The sequence below is a fragment of the Diadema antillarum genome, unplaced genomic scaffold (genome assembly GCF_040938485.1).
Source record: "Diadema antillarum isolate AM-2024a unplaced genomic scaffold, OU_Dant_1.0 seq00000776_RagTag, whole genome shotgun sequence".
Taxonomy (NCBI): domain Eukaryota; kingdom Metazoa; phylum Echinodermata; class Echinoidea; order Diadematoida; family Diadematidae; genus Diadema; species Diadema antillarum.
Genome location: NW_027271665.1, coordinates 944,610 through 968,445, shown reverse-complemented (window position 1 = coordinate 968,445; position 23,836 = coordinate 944,610). Strand labels below are relative to the sequence as shown.

At 40.4% G+C, this 23,836-nt stretch overlaps 2 protein-coding genes across 2 annotated transcripts in view; one reads left to right on the top strand and one right to left on the bottom strand.

The window, feature by feature from the left end:
* LOC139738963 (uncharacterized) overlaps positions 1 to 23,836 on the top strand; it is a 70,691-nt gene that overhangs the window by 20,068 nt on the left and 26,787 nt on the right. The gene's annotated exons all lie outside the window — the stretch shown is intronic.
* Positions 7,864 to 12,354, bottom strand: LOC139738965 (uncharacterized). Its single transcript, XM_071649582.1, has one exon. The coding sequence runs from the start codon at positions 12,352 to 12,354 to the stop codon at positions 7,864 to 7,866; it is 4,491 nt and encodes a 1,496-aa protein (XP_071505683.1).

The window sequence follows — 23,836 nt, the reverse complement described above, 5'->3', positions numbered from 1 at the left end:
GCCCACGGCCCCGTTTTATCAAAAGATATAATCGATAGTAAATTCCCTTACCACACAGGCTGCCATAGACTTATGATAGAACTCAACTATTAAATCAATTATAACTCCTTGTAAAACAGGGCCCAGAACGACTTTCGTTTCAAAAGTTCTTATTTAGGTCACACTTACTGTCATGTTCAGTTGTTAGGCTTAAAAGACACAATTAAAATTTGATGTGCTTTGCGCGATGCCATGTTATTGAAAAAGAAAAGAAAATATACACAAATATAATTACATTTGGTACATTTGGTCAGAATCATTCTACTCTGTTCGAGATTTGTTCAAGCGTAATGGCGCCTTGGTGAATTAAACAACAAGGAATGTTTGTTTGAAATTATTCTCTAGGTTTAGCTTTATAACTATCCATACGTCTGCATTCCTTATCTTCTTTCTGCTTATGTTTCCTCCATCTCTCTTCACTTTCATCTCACACTTTCACTCTCTATAATTATACATTTATACCTTTTATCGCTCCTCCTCTCCCCCTCCCTCTCCCTCTCTCTCTCTCTCTTTCTTGTCTATCTCCTCATTTGTATTTTATATCCCTCTCCCGTGTCCTAAGTATTCATCTTTCTCTCTCACCCCCCCCCCCCCCCTCTCTCTCAATCTACCTGACTTTCTCAACGTCAGGGGAGATACACGCAAGTAGAGCAAGCATAAATATTATGCTGATAATACCGTCTCTATTTGTGTTGAATTGAAATGGAGCACAATAAATCATGCCACTAAATCTGGAATCGACGACTAAACACGATTTCAAACATTAGGGTAATTCACTCACAGTATTAAAGTCCCAGCTTATGGTGTACCGTCATCTTTGCTGATGACGTAGACTTGGGGATTGTTCTAGGAAGGCGGGAGCTTCGAGGCGATTGACCTTTCCCGTCATGACGTCAACGATGGGCGTGGCCGTTCGAGCCCGGCGCCATTCCCCGCTGGAGGTATGCGCGCTAAGGACCGGAGGACATAACCCCGACCGCGGTGTCGTTACAAAGTTTCCTATCATTGCCGATAGGACGAAGTTATAAGCGTCATAACATCGGAGGATATGATAGGACAAGGCTGGGAGGGTGGTGATGCGGGGAAAGATGTTAAAGTGCCAGCGGGAAATCAGATATTTTTAGTCAGACGAAACGGTGTCATCACCAATTACTAAACCTACTTTTATCTGTGCCGTTCAATCAATGAAGACGCGAGGGTAAATGGTAGGTACTTAATGATGTGTGTAAGTTAAGGATCAGAGGCTTCGGATGCCATAGCCCTTATTACGCCTGACCTTTCGTTGACCTTCAAGTTTAGATGATGCTAGGGAGAGAATGCGATATGCAAACACCGATGAAATATCATACTGGAATGTGGCATTGCCAAAATAGAGCCAACTTATGTGGTGTCCATTTCTACCAACTTGAAAATGTTGATTTGGGAGGATTTTGTGCGACGTGAAGTTGCTCTTTTCTTTATGGAGTGGGAGCAAGGGTTCATGTTATGGAGAATGAAATAGATGAAGCATACATCGTATTCTTGGGCGCATGTTCCCATTGTGTATGTATGCGGGCAGCCTGCCCTGGAGCAATTACAAAGTCTAGGTGCCAGAGGCTCAACCTTGTTTTAACCCCCTCTCCCAAGTTTTTCGATGGTTTATTTCGAGTGTGCTTAATCCAAATCTGGATGATTCAGCTCTCACAATCCTTTAGGATTTTGAAATATTCAAAATGACCTCCAAAATGGAAGCCAAAACCTGAACTTCTTATATATTTCCTTGTAGATAGATCGATTTTCACCAACAGTGTTCTTTAACTATTGACTATTTTGACTATATATTGACAATGTTTGTGTTACTTTTTGTTAAATAAATTTCATTTCATTTCGTATAATTTATATTTCCTAGTAGATAGGTGAAAAATTATATTAAAAATGAAGTTTTACATAATTTAAAGGGTGGCGAATCCGAATTTGGATGATGCAACTTTTGCATTCTTGAAGATTTTTTGTACATATTCAAGATGAGCGCCAAAAATTGAAATTCTCATATTATTATTTCCTTATAAATGGTGACAATTTTGAAAATTTGATGGTTGTAACCATTTCGGGGATGATGAATCCGAATAAAGATGAAACGATTCTTGAATCCATGAGGATTTCGAGATATTCAAAATGGCCACCCAAAATTTTAGTTTAATGATCTCCTTATAGAATGTGAAAGAATTGAAAGTGATTTCAAGGGTTGCGGAATCCGAATCTGGTTGATGCAACCCTTGCATCATTTAATTTTGTAAGATATTCCAAAATGGTCGCCACAATGGACAGAAGATGTGTTTGATTCAATTATCTCAAAACTCTCAAGGATTCAAAAGTATAACATCAACCAGATTTGGATTCAGCACCTACGAAAAGAGTAAGAGTATAATGCTTGTATTGAGTTATCTATCATTTAGAAAGAAACACTTAAGTTGGAATTTCAATTTTGGGCGGCCATCTTTGATATCTGAGAAACTTCTGGAATACAAAACTTGGCATGTCCATATTTGAATTCATCACCTTCGAAATAAATTAAAACCATCAAATCTTTTTTATTTTTTCCACATCTAAAAGAAAATAATTATACAGAAATTTAAACATTTGGCGGCCATGGTCTTGAATATATCTAAACCTTCAAGGATGAGAGAGTTGCATCATCAAGATTCGAATGCATCGCCCTCAAAGTTGGGTAAAACCATCAAAAAACATTGGGCGGACGGTAAAACAAAGTAGGTCCAAAATCAGACTTTGGCACTTTGACTAAATGCACGCAAAGTCGTGGTGATTAAACTTTTCTACACAGACTCTCTGTATTGATCTGTACATTGATATAGAAAAACATATGAAACGTCCACTTAAAGGATTATTACGTGCCTTGTGTATGCATGCCTTCATTTGCCTTCACATACGCTTACAATAAAGTGCAGACACAGTTTGCTTTGATTTAAATTCTCATATTGTATTATTAAGGTAGGATATGAAGTGTGCCATATAATAGTAATAGAAAAAGCAACGTTTGGCAATTGCGAAATAAGTTCGTAAGGATGGTTGATAAGTATAGATAAAGAGTTCTCTTAAACACACACAAAAGTTGTATTTACTTGTGACAGTTTCGACGACCTGAACAGACGTATCAGAGAGGCCATCTGGATTAAGAGAACCCCCACAACATGAACCGGGATTTGGGGGGGGGGGGGGGGGGGGGGAGGGTGGAGCATACCAACTGTGTGACATTTGCGATGGCGCTATCACTCGGATGTCACACCTGGGTGATTGCCGATTGGCGCCAAATCATCAGTTACCGATTAGCCATCGTTTGAGAGAGATGACAACCCGTCATTGAAAGTGTCACGGATAAATACAACTTTTACATGAGTCTAGAGAACTTTTTATCCAACGTTTGGCAACAAGAGAATACAGTACTCTAAGCACATATTGTACGGGCTCTCTACAGTCTCTGCTTGGCTGCCGTCGGTCGCAGTTACACGAGTTCTGCCTATTAAGTACTGCCTTGCGATATTCAAATTCATACAACATTCGACAAGAGAAAATGACGATTTCTATTTATGCATCAAAGGACACGAAGAGTCGAAGGACGCTTAAAGATGATTAAAGGCTGGGATTCGATGTCACCAGAAACCTGTATTCATTCGGGACTAATGCTGTACACATAAGCATGATTAAGATTATTACATCAAACCCATGGGACATTCACTCACGTGTTGTGTTGCATTTCGCGTCTTAACTACTTTTCTATCATTCATACCATCAAGACCATGTACCACTGTTCGCGGTACCGTCGTCTAGTGGTTTGGCCACTGCTCTTGGCAATCTATGAAGATCTGAGATTCAAGTCCAGCCATGGGGCCTTCGTACTTGGACAGACCATTTCATCTAGGCCTATCTCCTATTACACGCTCCTCTCTACCAAAGTGTGCAGATGGCCACTAAAATTGAAAGCGTAATGTCTGTGTGGTCGTAAGAGCATGATGGCAAGAGTCATTCTAATAAACACTATAGTATTTACAGATTTTACTTATCGTCAATGAGCTATGGCCATGCGACCCTTATCTACATATGATTCTTCCTCCACATAAACTTCAAGTCTCACTCTCTTTGTCAAAGTCTTTTATCTTTATATCATACCATTTACAATAACATGTAAGGTTATAAATCATCGAATTAAAAGTCGGCTGTCTATTTGCAATATACGCGTGAAGTAATTATCTCACCTCTGTAAAGCTTGGTGTCCGCATTATCATACTCATTGTACATATATTGCATTCGGACTTACGGGGACATTTGAGTCTGTATTCTTTATCAACGACATGGCACCATTTGTGAGAAAGCACTATTAATCTTCTTTCATAAATCTGATGTGATCGATCGGTAGCTTGATCTGTTTACAATCACGCGTCTCTCATCCATTACAGGGATTATCCTTTGAAGCCTGTGAAGAAGCTATGTTATGAGAAATCGTCAGCGTTGCAAATGCAACTTGTAAGGAATCTTTGTATATTTATCGGTAGTGGAGCTACCAAACTATAAAAGGCGTCTTTGAATTGGATCGTCCCCTAAAAGCGGGTCCGTACTCTAAGGTCGCACTTGTCATTGCTGGTCCGTTGCACGTCTCTAACAACCTATGTCTGCAAAGTTTAAAAGCAGTTGCTATTTCCTTGTCCTCAGCATTCTGCTCCTCCTTCCCCTTCCCCCGTTTGAACTCCTTCCAGCATCTTCCTCCTCCTTCCCTGTACATCTCATTTTCTTCTCATTCTCTCTCTCTCCTCCCTTTTAAATTTCCTCCTCTTCTCTTCCCGCTCTTTTTTCATCCTCCTCAATCTCACCTTCCTCAACCTTTTTCTCTTCCTTTCACCATCACTCTCTCCTCTATATACTCCTTATTCTCTTCCTCAACCTCCTCTATCTCTCCCTCTCTCCCTTCATATCTATATCTTCCACACACTCACTTGTCCTCATCTTATCCTTCATCTATTCTTTCTCTCTTTTTTTTTCTTTCAACCAACATTTGCTTTTATATTCCTTTTCTCTAATAAGTGCATTTTTTCACATTTTCATCGTTTTCTTCTGTGCTTTCTATTGATTGTCAATATTTCTCTATAAACATTTTGATTATGAGAAGAACATATTTTCTTTTTTCGGCCCCATGATTATTTTACCAAACATTGTCCTTGTTACTAGGGATACCACTGTGCGTTGCCCGTCACTGTTTGGACTGTTAAGTTTTGTAATACACTTCCCATGTTCTTTTAATCACAGTAAGAACAACAAACAGACAGACTGTTGAACTATTGAATGCAGGCAAGATACACTCAGAAAGAAAAAAAGAGAAAGCAAACGCGTTTTCAAGTTCATATTTCTTATAGAATATTCGACTGAAAATTAATGTATTATATACCATAATTAAAGGGAATTTCAAATAATTGACTATGAACCAACCTGGGAGGGCAATGAAAAGGAAACTGTATGCACAAGTAAACACATTCGTTTTTCTCTTTCGAAGAACAAAAGTAAAAACTGCAAAAAAAAAAAACTAATGAACAAGTTGTCATCCTTGCGTATGTACTCTTCCATAATAACAATGAAAACAATCAAAACTTTGATTAAACACGATAAAAAACATGAATTATCTTGCAAAATAAAACCATGATTTCCATAGTGTCCTTGTAGCCCCAAGGGCTGAAGATAATGGAGGAAAATGAAGAATCTTCTGTCAAATCCAAATTGAAATGACGTCAGAGAAGAAGCAATACCTGTGTTAACAAAAATGATAGAAATTTTAATTGTTTCAAATTAGGGAAATTGAGTGTAACAATTTGGTTCTTAAATTTGATATTTCTAAATTGATAGAATGAAATAAAGACATCTTGTCAATTTAATCGCCTTTGTGGCTTTATTCCCTTTGTCATTTGAAGTTGGAGTTGACAGAAAATTCTTATTACCCACTCCAGTTTCCAACATTTTTTTGAGGCTATCAAAGATATAATGAAAACTTATCGTTATTATATTCATGTCTCTTATTGTATTTGTCACGACTCAACCCAATCACCACATCATGACAATCAAAATGTTCCGCTCCATTCCTGGCAGATCGCACCCAAATCATCACAACAATGTTGCAAAAGACCACGATTGGGAAGCCATGTCTTGATCTGAGAGCGATAACTTGCTGCGGACCTCTTTATTGGTATTAGCCTTGTTCAAGGCGCATCACATCTCCCCCCTTAAGACGGGAAGTTATGGAAGAACTTTCCAGTCAAACTGTAAACAGTCGTTACAAACATGTTCCGAAACACAATATATAAAAAATGCACAGTTGTGTGTTCATACACTAAAGTGGATTCTTCACATAAACAAGCTCAGACTTAATGAGCCTTATCAAAACCTTTCTTGAGCGCAGGCTAACTGTCTAAATATAGACCCACTACCAGCTCGGAACAAGCATGTGCGTATACGCGCAAAACTTTACAACCACAACATTCCTTCTTTTCTTTTCTTTTCTTTTTTTTTTCCTGCTTGGTCATAAATCATGAAGCATGTATTCTCTTTAGCTTTCCTGAAATGCTTATGAGTATCAGATGGCCAAACATTTCAACACCTAGTCGAAGTCTAAGAAATGCTGCTGGTTCAGAACTAAATACACTGTATATGTATCATGAAACAATATACCATAAGTATGGACAGATCAAACTTCTATCTTAGCTTGATGTGCATATGCTTGAGAAAAAAAAAACCGCTACACATATCACTGAATAACCTGCATACACTAGCTAATAATCATGCAGTTTGCATAATGAACTTCACACATTTTTGTTGTTGTATATGTCACCAATAACAGAAGTAATCTTCCATTCACTATACTTAGTAACCATTTTTACATGGTGAGCTTGTAGCAATCTGACCTTTGATGAAAACTGACATAACAATGCGTTCAGCTCAACTGTTTGGTCTGACAAACATCTCTACATTTCTTATTTCTTGACACTTCTGTTCAAGTACTGTAAAGCCTTGTTCGTCAAGACAATAAATGCATGTACAGTGACTAGAGTATAGCAAAACAATGCAATTATGAACACCTGTTATACTCTCTCTGTTTCTGAAACAAGATATCACATGAATATAACCTGGTTATGACTGTATACCTGTATGGTCTCATGAACCTTGCACAATCATCAAACATTATAAGTATCATACTTATAATTTCACCCAATCTATGCGATGGAAAACATGTATAATTGATCAACTCTGTGATACCATAAATATTCCAACTCTTGCCAATTAAGCATTTAAAGAGAAGCAACAACAGCTTTTGGGTGTTTGTGTGTGCTATTCTGCAAACAGCAATGCAACTTAATTTGCAGTTCCAATTAATACAATGTCTACATTATACACTGTATCAAAATATGCTGTATTACTGAAAACCCTTTTCTTCAGCACATAAAGCATAAAACATAGCAAAACTCATGCTATATCACTGGAAATGATTTTGCCCTGTTTTGGTGCAAAAAATCATGACAATTTGAAAAACATGCTGCTTTTCCCATGCAGACAAGAACAAATTATGAATACAAATTAAAACAGTGTACACAATGTTTGTGTCATCATTTCAAAACAAGAATACTCTTTCTTTGACATGAGAAATATCCTTCTCTTACAATAACATGGAAACACATTTCTTTTGTCTGGTATTGTTCGTGCTTCCAAGTCATCACCAGTCTTATTATCTGTGGATAATAAGCACATTTGGTGTCCTTTTGTCCTATCCGTGGAAATACGCGTACTTCTATCTTATCCACGGGACAAAGCGTCTGCAATGACATTGTCTTTTCCGCGTACGTGCTGTATCACAAGGTTGTACTCCTGTAGCACTAGCGCCCATCTGGTTAGGCGTCCATTTTTGTTCCTCATTCGCGACAGGAACACAAGCGGATTGTGGTCTGTGTACACCAGCACTGGATACTTTGTAGTGTTCAGGTACACGTCAAAATGACGAAGAGCCATGACGAGCGCTAACGTCTCCTTCTCGACAGTGGAGTACCGTCGCTGATGTTTGTTGAATTTTCTGGACATGTACGCGACGGGATGGTCAACTCCGTTGTCGTCCTTCTGCATCAGGGCTCCTCCTCCTCCTGTGTCACTCGCGTCCACCATAAGAATGAACTGCTTGTCAAAGTTCGGCGCTGCAAGAACCGGAGAACTCGCTAGCATTGCCTTCAGCCGGTTGAAAGCAACTTGACTGTCATCTGACCAGTCGAACTGCGAGTCTTTCCGCAACATGTTGGTGAGCGGTGTTGCAGCATCAGCGAAATTATGGCAGAACTTCCGATAATAGCCAGTCATGCCCAGAAATCGTCTCAGCTCGCGCTTACTCTGTGGGTGGGGAAAGTTCAGGATCGTCTCCACCTTTGCTTCAACAGGATTGACGGAACCATGTCCCACAATATGACCCAGGAACACGACTTTTGCTCGGGCGAACTCACATTTCCTCAAGTTCACCGTAAGGTTGGCACTGGTCAAGCGGTCAAACAGTGCTCTGACTCTCAGAAGGTGGTCCTCCCATGTATGACTGTACACTATGATGTCGTCGAGATACGCCTCGCATCCCACCAAGCCAGACGTGACAGTGTTGATGAGTCTCTGGAACGTAGCGGGCGTGTTCTTCATCCCGAACGGCATCACTTTGTATTGGAAGAATCCGTCAGGAGTCACGAATGCAGACAGTTCTTTCGCTCTTTCAGTGAGGGGAACCTGCCAGTACCCCTTCAAAAGGTCAAACTTACTGACGTATTTGGCATTCCCTACGCGATCAATACAATCATCGATGCGGGGCAAAGGGTACGAGTCTGACTTTGTTTTCGAATTGAGCAACCTGTAATCCGTACAGAAACGCAAAGAACCATCCTGCTTTGGAACCAACACACAGGGAGAACTCCATCCACTCTTACTGGGCTCAATAAGGTCATGTTCAAGCATGTATTGAACTTCCTTCCTCAGAACATCCATTTTCAATGGATTCACACGATATGGGTGTTGCTTGACAGGGGAGGAGTCCCCCACATCAACATCATGCACCACCACACTAGTACGACCTGGTACATCACTGAAGAGGTGTTCATACTCATGGACTACATCCATCACCTGAGCTCTCTCTACCCCTGGAAGATGAGATAATGTGTCAGATAGATTTGCTAACACCTCAGAATTCTTCAACATCAACTGCGGAATTTCCACATCATCACTCTCACTGTCTTCACCATCCACTTCACAACCGATTCCAACTGTGGCAACAGGCTTTTCTTTAGCCTCTTCTACATTTTCAACATACTCCTTTAGCATGTTGACATGACAGAGTCTTCTCTTCTTCCTCCTATCAGGTGTCAGGATGATGTAATTGACATCACTCACCCTTTTCTCAACCACATACGGCCCTGCATATCTAGCCTTCAAGGCATCTCCTTGAAGAGGGAGCAACACAAGAACCTTAGAACCAGGCTCAAAATGCCTTTCTTTCACCTTCCGATCAAACAGTCTCTTCATGTTAGACTGAGCTGCCTTCAGATGACCTGCAGCTAATTCACGAGTACAAGAAAGTCTATCCTTGAACTGACACACATAGTCCAATAGGTTGGACTCCGGCTCAACCAAGATCTTTTCTTGCAAGATCTTCAAGGGACCACGAACTGAGTGCCCAAAGACCAGCTCGAAAGGACTGAATCCAAGAGATTCCTGGACCGATTCTCGAACTGCAAACAAGAGGAGAGGAATACCCTCATCCCACTCTTTCTCCTGCTCACTGCAGTACACACGCATCATATTCTTCAAGGTTTGGTGAAAGCGTTCAAGAGCTCCCTGGCTCTGTGGATGGTAAGCACTTGAGTTCTTACATTCTACACCTAACTCACTCATCACCTGTTGGAAGATTTTGGATGTGAAATTAGACCCTTGGTCTGACTGCACACACTTTGGAAGTCCTACCATTGTGAAGAACTTCACAAGAGCTTTACTGACATTCTTGGCAGTAATCGTCCGTAATGGAATTGCCTCGGGGAAGCGGGTAGATGCACACATCATCGTCAGCAAATACTGATTACCCGACTTTGTCCTTGGAAGAGGACCGACACAATCCACAATGACCCGACTAAACGGTTCTTCGAAGGCTGGAATTGGCCTTAAAGGGGCAGGGGGAATCTTCTGGTTTGGCTTGCCAACTACCTGACACACATGGCAAGACCGACAAAACTCTGCGACGTCATGTCGCAAACCTGGCCAGAAGAAATATCGAAGCACCTTCTCTTGGGTTTTGTTGATCCCCAAATGACCTGCCAATGGTGCTTCATGGGCAAGAGATATAATCTCCTTCCGGTACATCTTTGGTACCACTACTTGATGAACATCTCGAAAATCCTCATCACTTGTGGCATCAGGAGGGCGCCACCTCCTCATCAAGATACCATCCCTTTTGTAAAACTTCACTGTTTCATTCACTTCCTCATCCTCAGGTACAAGTGACTGTGCAAGACGCACTATTTCAGGGTCTTTGCCCTGCAATTCAACCAGACTCTGACGAGAAATCTCTGACATTTGACCATGGTCCATATGTGCATCATCACTGCTGCTAGACTCTTCAAGTCTAGAGAAGAAAGTATCAGCCAAGATATCCTCTTGCTCCTCTTTCTTCAGTTCACGAGCCATTGACCTGGTAACAGCACATGAGGGAAACACATCAGGCATATCCTGAACCAATTTCTCTGTGGCTTCGTCAACCACGGGTGTCTTACTTGGGAGAAAGTGAGGCAAAACCTTCTCTCCAGCGATATCATTGCCGAGCAATAAGGTGACACCTTCGACTGGCAATGTAGGCAAAATACCTACTACAACTGAGCCACTGACAAGATCGCTCTTCAATTCGATATTATGAAGAGGCACTCGGACACTCCCACCTTCAACTCCCCTCACAAACACTTCTGAATCCACAGAAGATTCAACCGAAAATGGCAATGTATTTGCACACAGGAGACTCTGTGATGCTCCTGTATCCCTCAAAATGTGAACCTGAACCTGCTCACTATCAGGCGTCAAACTAACATACCCTGAAGATATGAAAGGTTTGTAATTCTCTGCCACCCGTTCAAACGATGGCAGATGTTCTGTGCGAGTGATAGCAAAAGCATCTGGCAATGCTTTGGGGTTGCTAATCCCCTCTTTTTCTCGCTTCTTCTTCAACTTCCAGCAAGCTGACATCACATGTCCATCCTTCTTGCAATAGAAGCAAGCCTTGTTCGGCTTTTGATCAAGATCGGGCTTGGGAATGCTTGGAGCAACAGCTCCTTTTCTTGGCACACCCTGGCCTCCTTTCTTGCTTGAAGAAAGTTTGAAAGTACCCTTGTGGGTAAGCACATACTCATCAAGGAGGACAGCAGCTCTCCTGGCACCATTCACTTCCCTTTCCTCCAGGTACTGCCGCTGATCTGGCTGAACACACCTCTTCACCTCCTCTAACAATACCAACTCTTTCAGTTTGTGGAAATCATCAACACCAGACGACCTTAACCAGTGTTCAAAATGGGTCTGCTTGTGTTGCACAAAATCAACAAATGTCTGATCATCCCTTCTCCTATAATTCCGAAACAATTGCCTGTGGGCTTCTGGCACCAACTCGTACGCCCTTAACACGGAACTCTTCAAATTCTCATAATCAGAACACTCTTGGATAGTGAGAGACGCATAGACCTCTTGGGCCTTCCCTACCAGCGAGCTCTGTATCAATGTCGGCCACACTTCCTTGGGCCATTCTAAACTCACAGCCACTTTTTCAAAGTGCTGGAAAAACTCTTCTACCCGGTCTTCACGAAATTTCGGCACCAATTGAGATTGCCTTAATGCATCAAATTTTGATGACTTTGCTGAACTGCCGGAAGAAGGTTCATTCGATTTTGCATCGATTGACTTGATTTCGAGTTCTATTTTCTTTGCCTCGACTTCCAGCTGCTTCATCCGAAGCTGGATCTCAATTTTCTTCAATTCACTTTCTGCAGGGGTTACCAAAGGTGTGATAATTTCACCATCATCTGTCCCTGCTTCATCCTCTGACAAAGAGGCAGGCCAAACACCAGTATTGGTAAAAAACTCCGAAATTGTGTCCTTGATCTCTGCTTTTCGATCCGATGTTTTGATCGGGATTTCTAAAATTCGAGCAACTTCCACCAGTTCTGCCTTCCTTAGGTTATTAAAACCTTCCTGAGTGGGTTCATCAACAAAGCTCTGCACGACATCAGCCATTGTGGGAATATCAAAATCAAAACTTGCAAGAAGTCACAAATCCTCACAAAACTACAAAGCCTTAACAAAAGAAATGCACTGCATATGAGTACACATGTACGCATGAACCCAGTCACATGCGCAGAACAGGCAAAAATTTTCTACGATAAGCAGAAAACATCAAAATCCCTAAGCCTTCGAATCAGGCATACAATCAGAACACTACGGCATCACATTAGCATGTGATCTAAGGACATAGAATGAGTATACACACTCACTACAAACGATTACATAGCACGATTGTGCAAACCAAGGAAAATATATCAAAGCCTTTAACCGAGGCTAATCTTCCTGAAAATTCGGCGTGACCCGTAGCCAATGTGTACGCAAGCCCCCACACATACACATCCAGCATACGCACACTCACAAACTGCACTAGCCCTACACACGACGCGCTAGACCGACCGTCTGCGACTACAAAACACGTGCGAGCCCAATGCGCAATACCCACGCTATGCACTATACGCACACAACTGAACGTGAGAATCCTCACCCAAATCGGTCTACACAAGACCTTCATGCAAAAACGACAAACGTTCAAAACGTGAGAATCCTCACCAAAATCTGCACTAGGCTTTCACACAAAATGTAGCCTATACAACTACTAACACAGTCAATGACTGCCAAAGCCTACGCAGCATAAATGTTATACACAACGTGCACAACCAAACGTGAGAATCCTCACCAAAATCTGCACTAGGCCTTCACACAAAATGTAGTCTAAAAACTACAAACACAGTCAATATGACTGCCAAAGCCTACACAGCATAAATGTTATACACAATAAATGTGCACAACCAAACGTGAAAATCTTCACCAAAACGCATGTGGCCTGTCAAAACCAACATGCAAACAATGCAGGCCCAATACATAAGCCTGTTATCGACGCTATACACTTGTCTACATACTAAAAACAAACGTGTACAGCCAAACGTGAGAATCCTCACCAAAACGCATGAGGCCTACGAAACACTGTAACAGAACCGTATGCAAGCAGGTACATAGGCCCGATACGACATGAGCCTATACACCATCGACGCTATACACTACGTACTTACAGCACACGTGTACAACCAGACGTGAGAGTCCTCACCACAATCCGCATGGTACATGCGAAAGAAAACGGCTTGTCTGTTCATTTTCCCGGACAAGGTCCCAATTTGTCACGACTCAACCCAATCACCACATCATGACAATCAAAATGTTCCGCTCCATTCCTGGCAGATCGCACCCAAATCATCACAACAATGTTGCAAAAGACCACGATTGGGAAGCCATGTCTTGATCTGAGAGCGATAACTTGCTGCGGACCTCTTTATTGGTATTAGCCTTGTTCAAGGCGCATCACATATTAAATTGGTCTTTTGAAGGGCGTTTGCAAATGAATGACAACATGTCAATTTTTGCATATTTCACCTTTGTTCCTTGAAAGACAAAAACGAATGTGTTCACTGATGTGTAAAGTTTCCCTTTGTAACGTCATACCAGGTTGATAGCCAGGTATGATGAGATACAATGATTTTTATCAACGTTTTCTTTTATTTTCTATAAAGGAAATGAACTGGAAAAATGGTTCACTTTTTTCTTTTTTTTTTCTTTTTTTTTTGCTGGGTGTAAAAAGATGAAACGATAGCGATCCCACAGGTTTCTTGCTTATTTCAGTGAGAATGGAATTGGAAAGTGAGTTTAACTTTCACTCTGAAATAATAGACTAATTGCAGAGTTTATCAGAATGTCCTCCCTGTTTGATGAAACCATGCAATATCTAATCATTACCCTGAGTTCACCCTTTTAGTGTGGGGGTCTGTTGGATAGGATTATAATGATTCATGTGAAACTGCCTTTATTGATAAAACGCGAGCGGGAAAGCCCACGGACACTATTACGACTTCGCGTTATATGATCCCTTCTGTTCTTGTTGTTGTTGTGGTTGCTGCAATTGTTATTTTTTCGCTTGATACCCGATAGCTTAGACGGCTTTCGCTACCTGGTTTTCTATGAGTTCAGCGGTGTAAACTGGTGTCGGAAACTCATAGGAAAATTGTGTTTGTACTCTTTATATTTATGTGTGTACATGTATGTATGTGTGCGTATAGGTCCTATCAACTATCAAGAGTTATATCTACATGTACACGCATATTGCAATTAATGTCATATATATAGATAGATAGATATAGATACGCATGTGTACAAAATATGCACAAAATAGTTGCATGCTTTAAGTCGAGAAAGCATGAACGCATTCCCATATCATAAAATCTTTCATTTGCTTTGCTCCGTCTTCCTTGTTGCTCGGCATCACACGTACATACAGTGCACCTCACCTCCACTGCCTTAATATCAACCTCACCGCGACACACAGTGGTTTCGGTCAAGATCAATGATTGTACCCTGTACCCACGATAAAGACTTAATGCAACGAGGTTTTTTTTTTGACATAGAAGAGCGGAGTTTGACAAACACTGGTCTCCGGTTCGTATACCATCAGGCTAACAGCTAGAACATCGCAGAGATCCACCACCGTCGACGCATATATTCATGAGGCGTTACAGGACGATAATGAAAGGGGTGTATCACTCGAGCACGTACTGCAAGCTCCCACTTTGTGGTAGACCCTATAGTCTGCCGTGTCCTTGTCTTTACATTCCACCATCCTCTTCTATCAACTTGTATTTTTCCATGACTAGATTCTTTAGTTCTATACTATTGCCTCTCTATCCCTCCATCTCTCTATCTCTCAGCCTCTGTCTTTTTTTTTTTGTTAATTTTTTCTTCCCTTTTCTGCTCTTCCATTTGTTGTGCTCTCGGTCTCTGCTAACTCCGTTCTGTGTTTCGTATATAACGCGTGGAAATTGATTGAATTACAAACGAATCTCGTGACGTGTTAATCTCGTTATGGAAAAGTCAGCGAGAGCGTTGCCGGAATTGCCCGGCCTCACCAAATGCGTCGTGTTTTAATCGGAACTGCCGACATGAGTCTTAAAAAGAGTGGAACCTACCGCCCCCCTCCCCCTAATAAAAAACAAAGAAGTGGAATTAAAGGACAAGTTCACCTTCATAAACATAAGGATTGAGGGAATGTAGCAATATTAGTAGAACACATCATTGAAAGTTTGAGGAAAATCAGACAATCCGTTGAAAAGTTATGAATTTTTGAAGTTTTTCTGCAGTAACCGCTGGATGAGAAGACTACTGCAGTGTATGAAAAACTTAGATGTCACGTGCGTACAACAATATAAGGAAAATATAAAGAGAATTTCACAAAATGCCATCTTTTGAAAAAAGTACACATTCCCCTGACTCGTTACCGACAAATGTTATGGGTAATATTATTCCCCCTGCCTTAGAAAAGAGGCAAGTCAAGAGCTCTTTTATTATGCGAAAAAAGTGAAAATATGTTGAATTTTCTTTTACATTTTACATATGACTCGCAAGCTGTAGTAGTCTCCTCATCCAGCGGTTCCAACACAAAAATTTTAAAAATTCATAACTTTTGCATCGATTGTCCAATTTTCCTCAAACTTTCACTGATATGTTCTACTAATATTGTTGCATTCTCTCAATCCTTATGTTTATGAAGGTGAAATTGTCCTTTAACATAAGCAATGTAAGATAATGGACCAACGGATACCGTTTTGATAGCGAGCAAAGTGTAATGTCAGCGCCCGTATTTCTCATAGTCGAATTTGAATGTGATTGACACTGTTTGATATCAAGAAGACGGTCAAACGTATCTTCCAATTACGTCAACATGGCATTATTCGTGTCATGTCGATATAGATATATATAGCAGTGTGTGTGTCTATGCTTGTATAATTGATGAGGTAATATGATGACCCACGCGACCCACGTTCGATTTGGAAACAAGCCTTGATTCATGGTATTTTTACCGTTTTATTTCATTGCAACTATACCTTGGACTTTGTATTGCGGATGTTATTTCTGGTATTATCAGCCGTATATACACCAATCTTTGTCCCTTTTTTCTAGTCCTTTCACAGAGAGAGAGAGAGAGAGAGAGAGAGAGAGAGAGAGAGAGAAAGAAAGATATATTCATTATTCCGAGATTATCAATGCTAAAAAATCATGATGATGCCATCAGCTAGTCACCCACACAGCTGCTTTTGATGATACGCTCTTGTACAATACGTGCACTATTACGTATTTTTCGAGTCTGACATCAATATGATTATGACGTGTAATACGATGACTGGATTAAAGGAAATGCTGTCTTGCTTTCTGTACGACCTTAATCAAAGGGGAAAAATAGAAAGAAAGAAAAAAAAAACTTCCACAATGCTTGTTGTCATTTTCCTGTCTACCTCCGTACGTTCTGAATAACATCCAGCGCTCAAATCAACAGACGACAATATTACCAGGTGTCTGTTGATATCTAGTCTCCCTCGTACAGCCTTTTCGTTGCTGATATGACTCACTTGTTCATACTGGTGTCGTGCGAGTGGCCTACAAAATTGAGACAGGAAAAGAATACACCGATCTTGACATGACCGAGAGAGAAAAAAAAAAACATGAAAGTGCGGCCAAAACAGAGGAGAAGGAGAGTGCTACAAATAGACAGACTGACACAGAGTAAAACACAGGCAAGAAGACAGTATTACCAGGTGTCCGTTGATGTATCATAGTCTCATGTAGGCAGCACTTTTTAATTCCAAGTAGGATTTACTGGGAGATACCGCTGTTACCCCTCCTTGGTTGCATAGCGAACTTGGGGAGCGAGATCATTGCTCAAGAACATGCAGCGGATGAACAGTAGGAAACGTAAGTTGAGGGCGCTGCATCTATATTTATTCATATCATCTGAATTAGTAGTTCAAATGACTTGTCAACCTTTATAGTCTTATACTAATGCGATATTGCTGGCTCATGCCCTTGCAATTAACAAACAAATACATTTGTGCGTGCACACACACACACACACACACGCACACACACACACACACACGAAGAAACAAACATAGCGATGTCATTTACAAATGACTATATTGTATGATCGGAAAGACATACGTGCTTGGGGTGGAGAGTGCTGTATTATTTTTTGTTGCTTTCTTTCCGTTGAACAAAAGTCATGTACTACAGTACAGCAGTCGCTACATAGTGGCAAGATGTTACTCGTCAGTAATTCGTGATGTGATTTTATAAAGGCAGGCGCCACAAAACAAAGACTCCTTATTAAAAAAGGCCAAGTGCTCTAGTTCACCGGAACGGGTATCGCAGAATAATTATTGCAAATTATTGAACGCATTCTCTGTGGATTAACACTTAATATTTTGTTTATTTCTCCTTATAATCTAAATTAACTTCAAATAGTTTGAAAGAAAATCAAACAAAATAGGGAAATCTAAATCAAATGGGAGAAAATGATGCAAATAAACTCCTGTGATGGTATGACGGTTTGAACAAGGTTCGACCATAGACATGCCCTAGTACATAATAATGTTACTAAACCGAAGGGATATAATTATTATAAAAATATATACCTTCGGTTTACCACATTATTCAGTCAGCTGTCAGAGTGGTCATTATATTAAAGGGAAAGTACAGTTTTGGTGGAGATGAGAATTGGGTTTTTAACTTTTTGCGAGATACCAAGAAAACACTTATGATATAGTACAGAACATACCATTTTAAGAGGAATTCAAAGTTTATTTGACGAAGATCGGGTTTGGAATGACTGAAACATGAAAAAACAAAGTAAAACAAAGCGATCGTAATAAAGTGTGGGTCCCACACTTTATTAGAATCGCTCTTTTTTGATATCTCAGCCATTTCAAAACCAATTTTCATCAAATAAATGTTGAATTCCTCATAGAATTACATGCTCTTTCACATTTTATAAGAGGTTTCTCATTATCTCACCAAAAAATGTTAGAAACCTGAAATTAGGTCTCAACCATAACTGTACAATCCCTTTTAATGTAATACATTTATAAAACACGCATTTGTGCTCGTGCTTGAGTTCAAATCAATTCAGTTCAATTCAATTCAATTCAATTCAATTCAATTCAATTCAATTCAATTCAATTCAATTTAATATAATTTATTTTAATTCAATTCAATGCAATTGTTTATCTATTTCATCAAGAAAAGAATACATGATGCAAAGCGGTACAATTATCAATTCAACTTTCATCCAGCTGTGATGGACAGGTCATTGAACGCAATACAAAATATATGCTCGAATGGTATAATAGCGATAAAAGGAACAATTCATACGTTGCCATTGTAAAAAAAAAGTAATCATAACGATGGAAATTATTATAATATATCAATTATTTTCAGTACTGTTTGATAACGTGCCTCCTTTCTGTCGATCGACATTCATTTCAGTGATGATTTGTGTATGAGGGGGGGGGGGAGGGGAGTGAGGGAGGGGAAGATGTATATATAATATATACAGGCTGTATATATATATATATATATATATATATATATATATATATATACATCGCTGGCACACTCATTGTAGGTTTCTTCCTCTCTGCCTATCCCTTTACTCCCCTCCCTCTCCCTTTCAATCTCTCTCCATCTTTCTCTGTATATCTATCCACCTACCTATCTATCTATCTATCTACCTATCTACCTACCTGTCTATCTACCTTTCTATCTATTTATCTATCCATCTATGTATCTATGTATCTATCGATCTATCTATCTACCTACCTATCTATTTATCTATCTATCTATCTGCCTATCTATCTATCTATCCATCTATCTATCTATCTATCTATCTATCTATCTATCTATCTATCGGTCTATCCCTGCCTGTCTTCTGGCATGTAAACATTACTGAGCAGCGTCAGCGATGCAGCTCCCAGGGGAAATACCACTATGAGCCCTTCTCCGATAATATTCCCCAACGCAAACAAGACACTGATGACTTAAGTTTCGCTTTGGGAATAGAAAAGTTCATCGCGACCAACAGATCCCATTTCCAGTGACACCAGACTGCTTAATTCTCTTGCATTCTGAAGGAGTATGGCAATAATGCGATTTCGTTTAATTGTGTTTCTGCTTTCCTTCGTGATATTATAACCTGCTGAGTGACGGTGGGAGGCACAAGTTCTCTGACCTTGAGTGTCCTTCAAAAATATTCATAGGTCAGTCATAAATGGATCCCAATATCAGCGATCGCGTCACGTCCATCACTGATGCTCTTTGGTCAGTTTGTGTGACGGCCACTCTGCCACGCCAGGTGGCCGGCGATTGACCAGCATCGAAACCACTTTTGGTCGCAGCTTTCATCGCCTGGACATCCTCGCATGGAGCTTAATGGTGACTGAAATCAATCGATTACCGCCGCACGAAGTTATCAGCGCTAAAAAAAAATGTTTACATTTAATTGGTAATTTATCAGAGGGCGATTTCACCATCTGACGGTTTTCTCTAATCATTCTATCCATTATTATCTACTTCAGCAATCAACGATCTATTGCTTAACTTTATTCGCTGAGATTTGAATATACTTTGAGAGGCGAAACATATTGTATTCAATCAAAATGCAGAGTTTTTGACACCAAGTACAAGAAATATCATACGACTGGTTCACTTCTTTCAAGATCTATTTTTATTTGATTTTAATGGAATACATTACGTCACAAGTTATCTACGGAACAGTGCATAAATCTTTGATGTAATCAGGAGGACACAAATTTATGTCTTGTTTAGGCGGGAGTCAAAACTGTTATCGCACGCGATTGGATGTCACTATCGTCTGCCGGGAGCGAATGCAGCGCGATAGGCTTTTGCGTCAAGTGTGGCGAGCCCCGACCGAGAACTTGGCACGAGCATACATAATAAAAAGCATGTCAAGCAAGCAAGAATTAAAGCTGGAGAACTTACCGCGTGCTTCTTTGCAGAAATGTTTTCATTATCATTCGCGGGCAAAGCGAGGGGAGACACGAGGCGAGCAGGCCGCGCAGCGCCCACCTCCATACCCTCTCTCTCGCGGCTGTCAAACGGCGGACAAATAAACATTATTTATCGCCGGAGCAGGTCCCGTCCTCATCCGTAAGATAATGCGATCAGCATCGCACACACCAGCTCTCTTCAAGTTCAAGTCGCCGCACTTCTCTCGGGCATGGACTTTAAAGGAACGTAACTCTTCCGATTGCTGATCTATCATCTAACTCATCAGAGTTTATAGACCTGTTGAGATGAGAAGATAATGCCATTTCTACTGACTATTTCGTCCATACTCTGTTACAAAAACACAAGTTGTATATTTGAATAATTATTTGTAAAGCATAATATTTACTTCTTCTTTTTTTCAAAAAGGTAACTAAACGTTGCAATACAAGAATGTGATTTATTAGAATTCGGAGAAAAGAAACCGAACAAAGAAACACCATAGCAAACATACACACAGATAAACAAGTGCCTTCTCTTTGGATCCTGCCTGAAACGGTAATCTCGGACAATGTGTTCAATCTACAGAGACCCTCTTCATACAAGCCAGATGCTCAAAAATGTGTACATGCTAAAATGCTGGGGAAAACGTCATTTTCCCCAAGAGCTACCCTGGACGAAAAAGTACCACATTTCTTCATGTTAGTATCACTTTTGTTGTTGTCGCTGTGGTTGCTGCTTCTGCTCTTCCGTTGCTCCGATGTGTCGCGGAGTGCCTTTTTAAAGTTGTCGTTAAGTGGCTCGTTTCGCTGACTCTCGGTGCTCAGTACGACCCAACAGGGATCGGCGGGGTGAGCAAACCGCACCGCATAAATGCCTGCTTATCACGACACATTAGCGTAAGTGGTCTCTCCTCCCTCCCCCCCCCCCCTCTCTCTAAGCCAACATCACTCCAGTGACATATCTTTGCAACATACAAAATTTTAGGCATAACGAAATATGCAGCCTCTTACGCTGCTTTCGTGTATAGAGTCATGCAGATAACGCTTGATGGCTTCAAACGAATGTAAAACTCAAGGGTGTCATAAATCATTTTATCCACGTGGACTTATTTCTCAGCTGTTATTCCCACAGTCTATATTGTTTAACTACAGCAGTACCACAATATGCGGTCCCTGCGAAACGTGCAAAAACTCGATTGTGTACATCTAAGGATATGTACTCGAATTGCTCATTTCTGTGCTGATGTGTCCTCACTTCTTCTAGAAATCGATACTCTTTGTGATCGTGTTTCATTTCTTTATTCACCTAGTGGCCCAAACTTTTAAGTAGTTGCTTACTAAGTTTATGCTTGTACGCCGATGGCATTAGTAACATGGAATTGGAGTCTTTATCTCAAGCGCTAATTGAAGTTTGAAATAGTTTAGTCTTTCAGTATAAAGATCATGTAAAATGCATCAGCTCCAAATGGTCATCATCCACAATATTATTGACTATATTGGCGCAATATCCATGTAGGAGTAACATATTTCATCCAGGTTTATGAAAATCAATATAATGAAGTTGTTGACTTTTGTCTCACGATTTATAGAAAGTAAGCAAAAGACACATATACCAGCAGTTTTTAGAGAAAGGTATTTACAATATTTTTTGTGTATTGTTGCTGCGAAAATGCTGCTCCTTTTGGAGCTGCAGAAATGAAAAAAGTGTGTGTGTGTGGGGGGGGGGGGATTGAATGAGTTCACAAAAATGCTGCTTGTGATTTCAGATAATCCAAAACGAAGTATATAAGTATGTATAGACAATGACGTGACATAATGTACAGAATGAATTACCTGTCGTCATTATATCACTAACTCTACATCTACTGAAGATCTTACAGCGTTCGGTGTACATAGAGACTGGAACCTATGCCTATACATATCCGCACCTGCGCAGTCAAAATTAATTAAAAGGTCGATGACCTAATCTTTTGTGTCCGTTACACCTCCCTCTGACTTGTTTGCTGCTGCGTTGTTGTTGTTTCTGTTGTTGTTGTTGTTGTTGTTTAGCTATGTTGTGTATTTCTTTTGTAAATTTGTTTCTATTCACATTTTGTTGTAAAAGGGGGGGGGGGAGGAAGCCGACATACTAATTAATGGCAATCAAACAGCATCGTCAGTATTAATAGAAATGAAAGTGCAAGTTTCATCTGTTTTGTTTGTTCGTTTATTTGTTTGTTTGTACTAAGACAGATAGTAGATTTGTGCTAGAATGTAACTTGCGAAATGTGAATTTCTATTTTCGTTTTCGTTCTGTTCTTTTTTTGTTTTTCATTTTGATCTCCTATATTTCACTATCTACGAGAACCGGTAAACTTATATCAACATACTTACCTCTGGTTACAACACAGGGTTCAGTCACAACGAAATTGTGTATACTCAGAAGAGAGTCAAATCTGTTATGAGGAGCTCAAATGAACCAGATAAATTTCGGATTGCTTTTCACACTCCCGAAGAGACATGCGCTGAACAACTGCCGCTATTTTGCTACTCGGCTTGCAGAGAGCGGCGCTGTTGTCTGTTTTAATAGGAATTCGTGAGGCAATCAGGGGGCTGCCATTTAGAAAAGGCAACGCGGCGCTAAAAACTTTGGCATCTCTTCTCCATCGCAATCACAAACGACGTTCCAGAGCTGTGATGACGTCATCAGTCCGTGTTGCCAAACGGCGGAGTCGCTAAAATCAATTTAGATAATTGGCTCCATCCACAGGGTTCTAAGAACTGCTCGCCCGCAGCGGGATATGGTCGGGTTTTGACATTAAAGGAACTCTTCAACATGTGGTGAACGTCAATGCCCATCTTTGGATGATAATTTTAACTGAGAAACACGAGCCGAGTCAATAAATGCCCATGATCAGTGACGTAAACACAAACAAATAAACGAAAACAAACAAACAAACGAACAAACGACTAACTACATAAGATGCCCTCTCAGTTCTATGCGGTACAATAATTACTAGTAGCCTAAATTTGGCGTAACCAATTTTCATAACTTTGAAGAAAAGCGCGGACACTTTACGGGTGGTCTGATTCATTCGCTGCTCACCGGGGAGGCGCCACCGGGGCACATTCAACCACGAATGGCCCCGGTCAGCGAATTATGTGCATCGAAGCGTACCGCCGATCGGTAACGGTCGACTCCGTTCTTGATTCTTCGACTGTGTGTGCACTAACATAGAGATCATTGATAAAGCTGTAGGCAGTTTGTTACGGGGATTGCCGGATATATGCGAGTCGGACCAGCCGTCTTATTCCATGGTACCCTATCATTGCCTATCGGGTCTTTCAAGTAAAACAAATCAAAACAAAACTAAAAAGTTGTCCGAATTATTGGTGTCGACGGGGATCTTGGAGTCGGAGCGTTTGGTTTATTGCTTTGATGCATGCTTATCATTGGAGTTGTACTGCTGTATTATAAAAATCATTTTGGATGTTATGACATCACATCAAAATTAGCATCAACGCAACATGGAAATCGCTTGCTTGTCGACGATGCCATGATTTTCCACTTGATAAAGCTAATAAGAAAATAACTT

Excerpts from the sequence above, each read along its gene's own strand:
- LOC139738965 (XM_071649582.1), bottom strand. The coding sequence starts at position 12,354 with ATGGCTGATGTCGTGCAGAGCTTTGTTGATGAACCCACTCAGGAAGGT.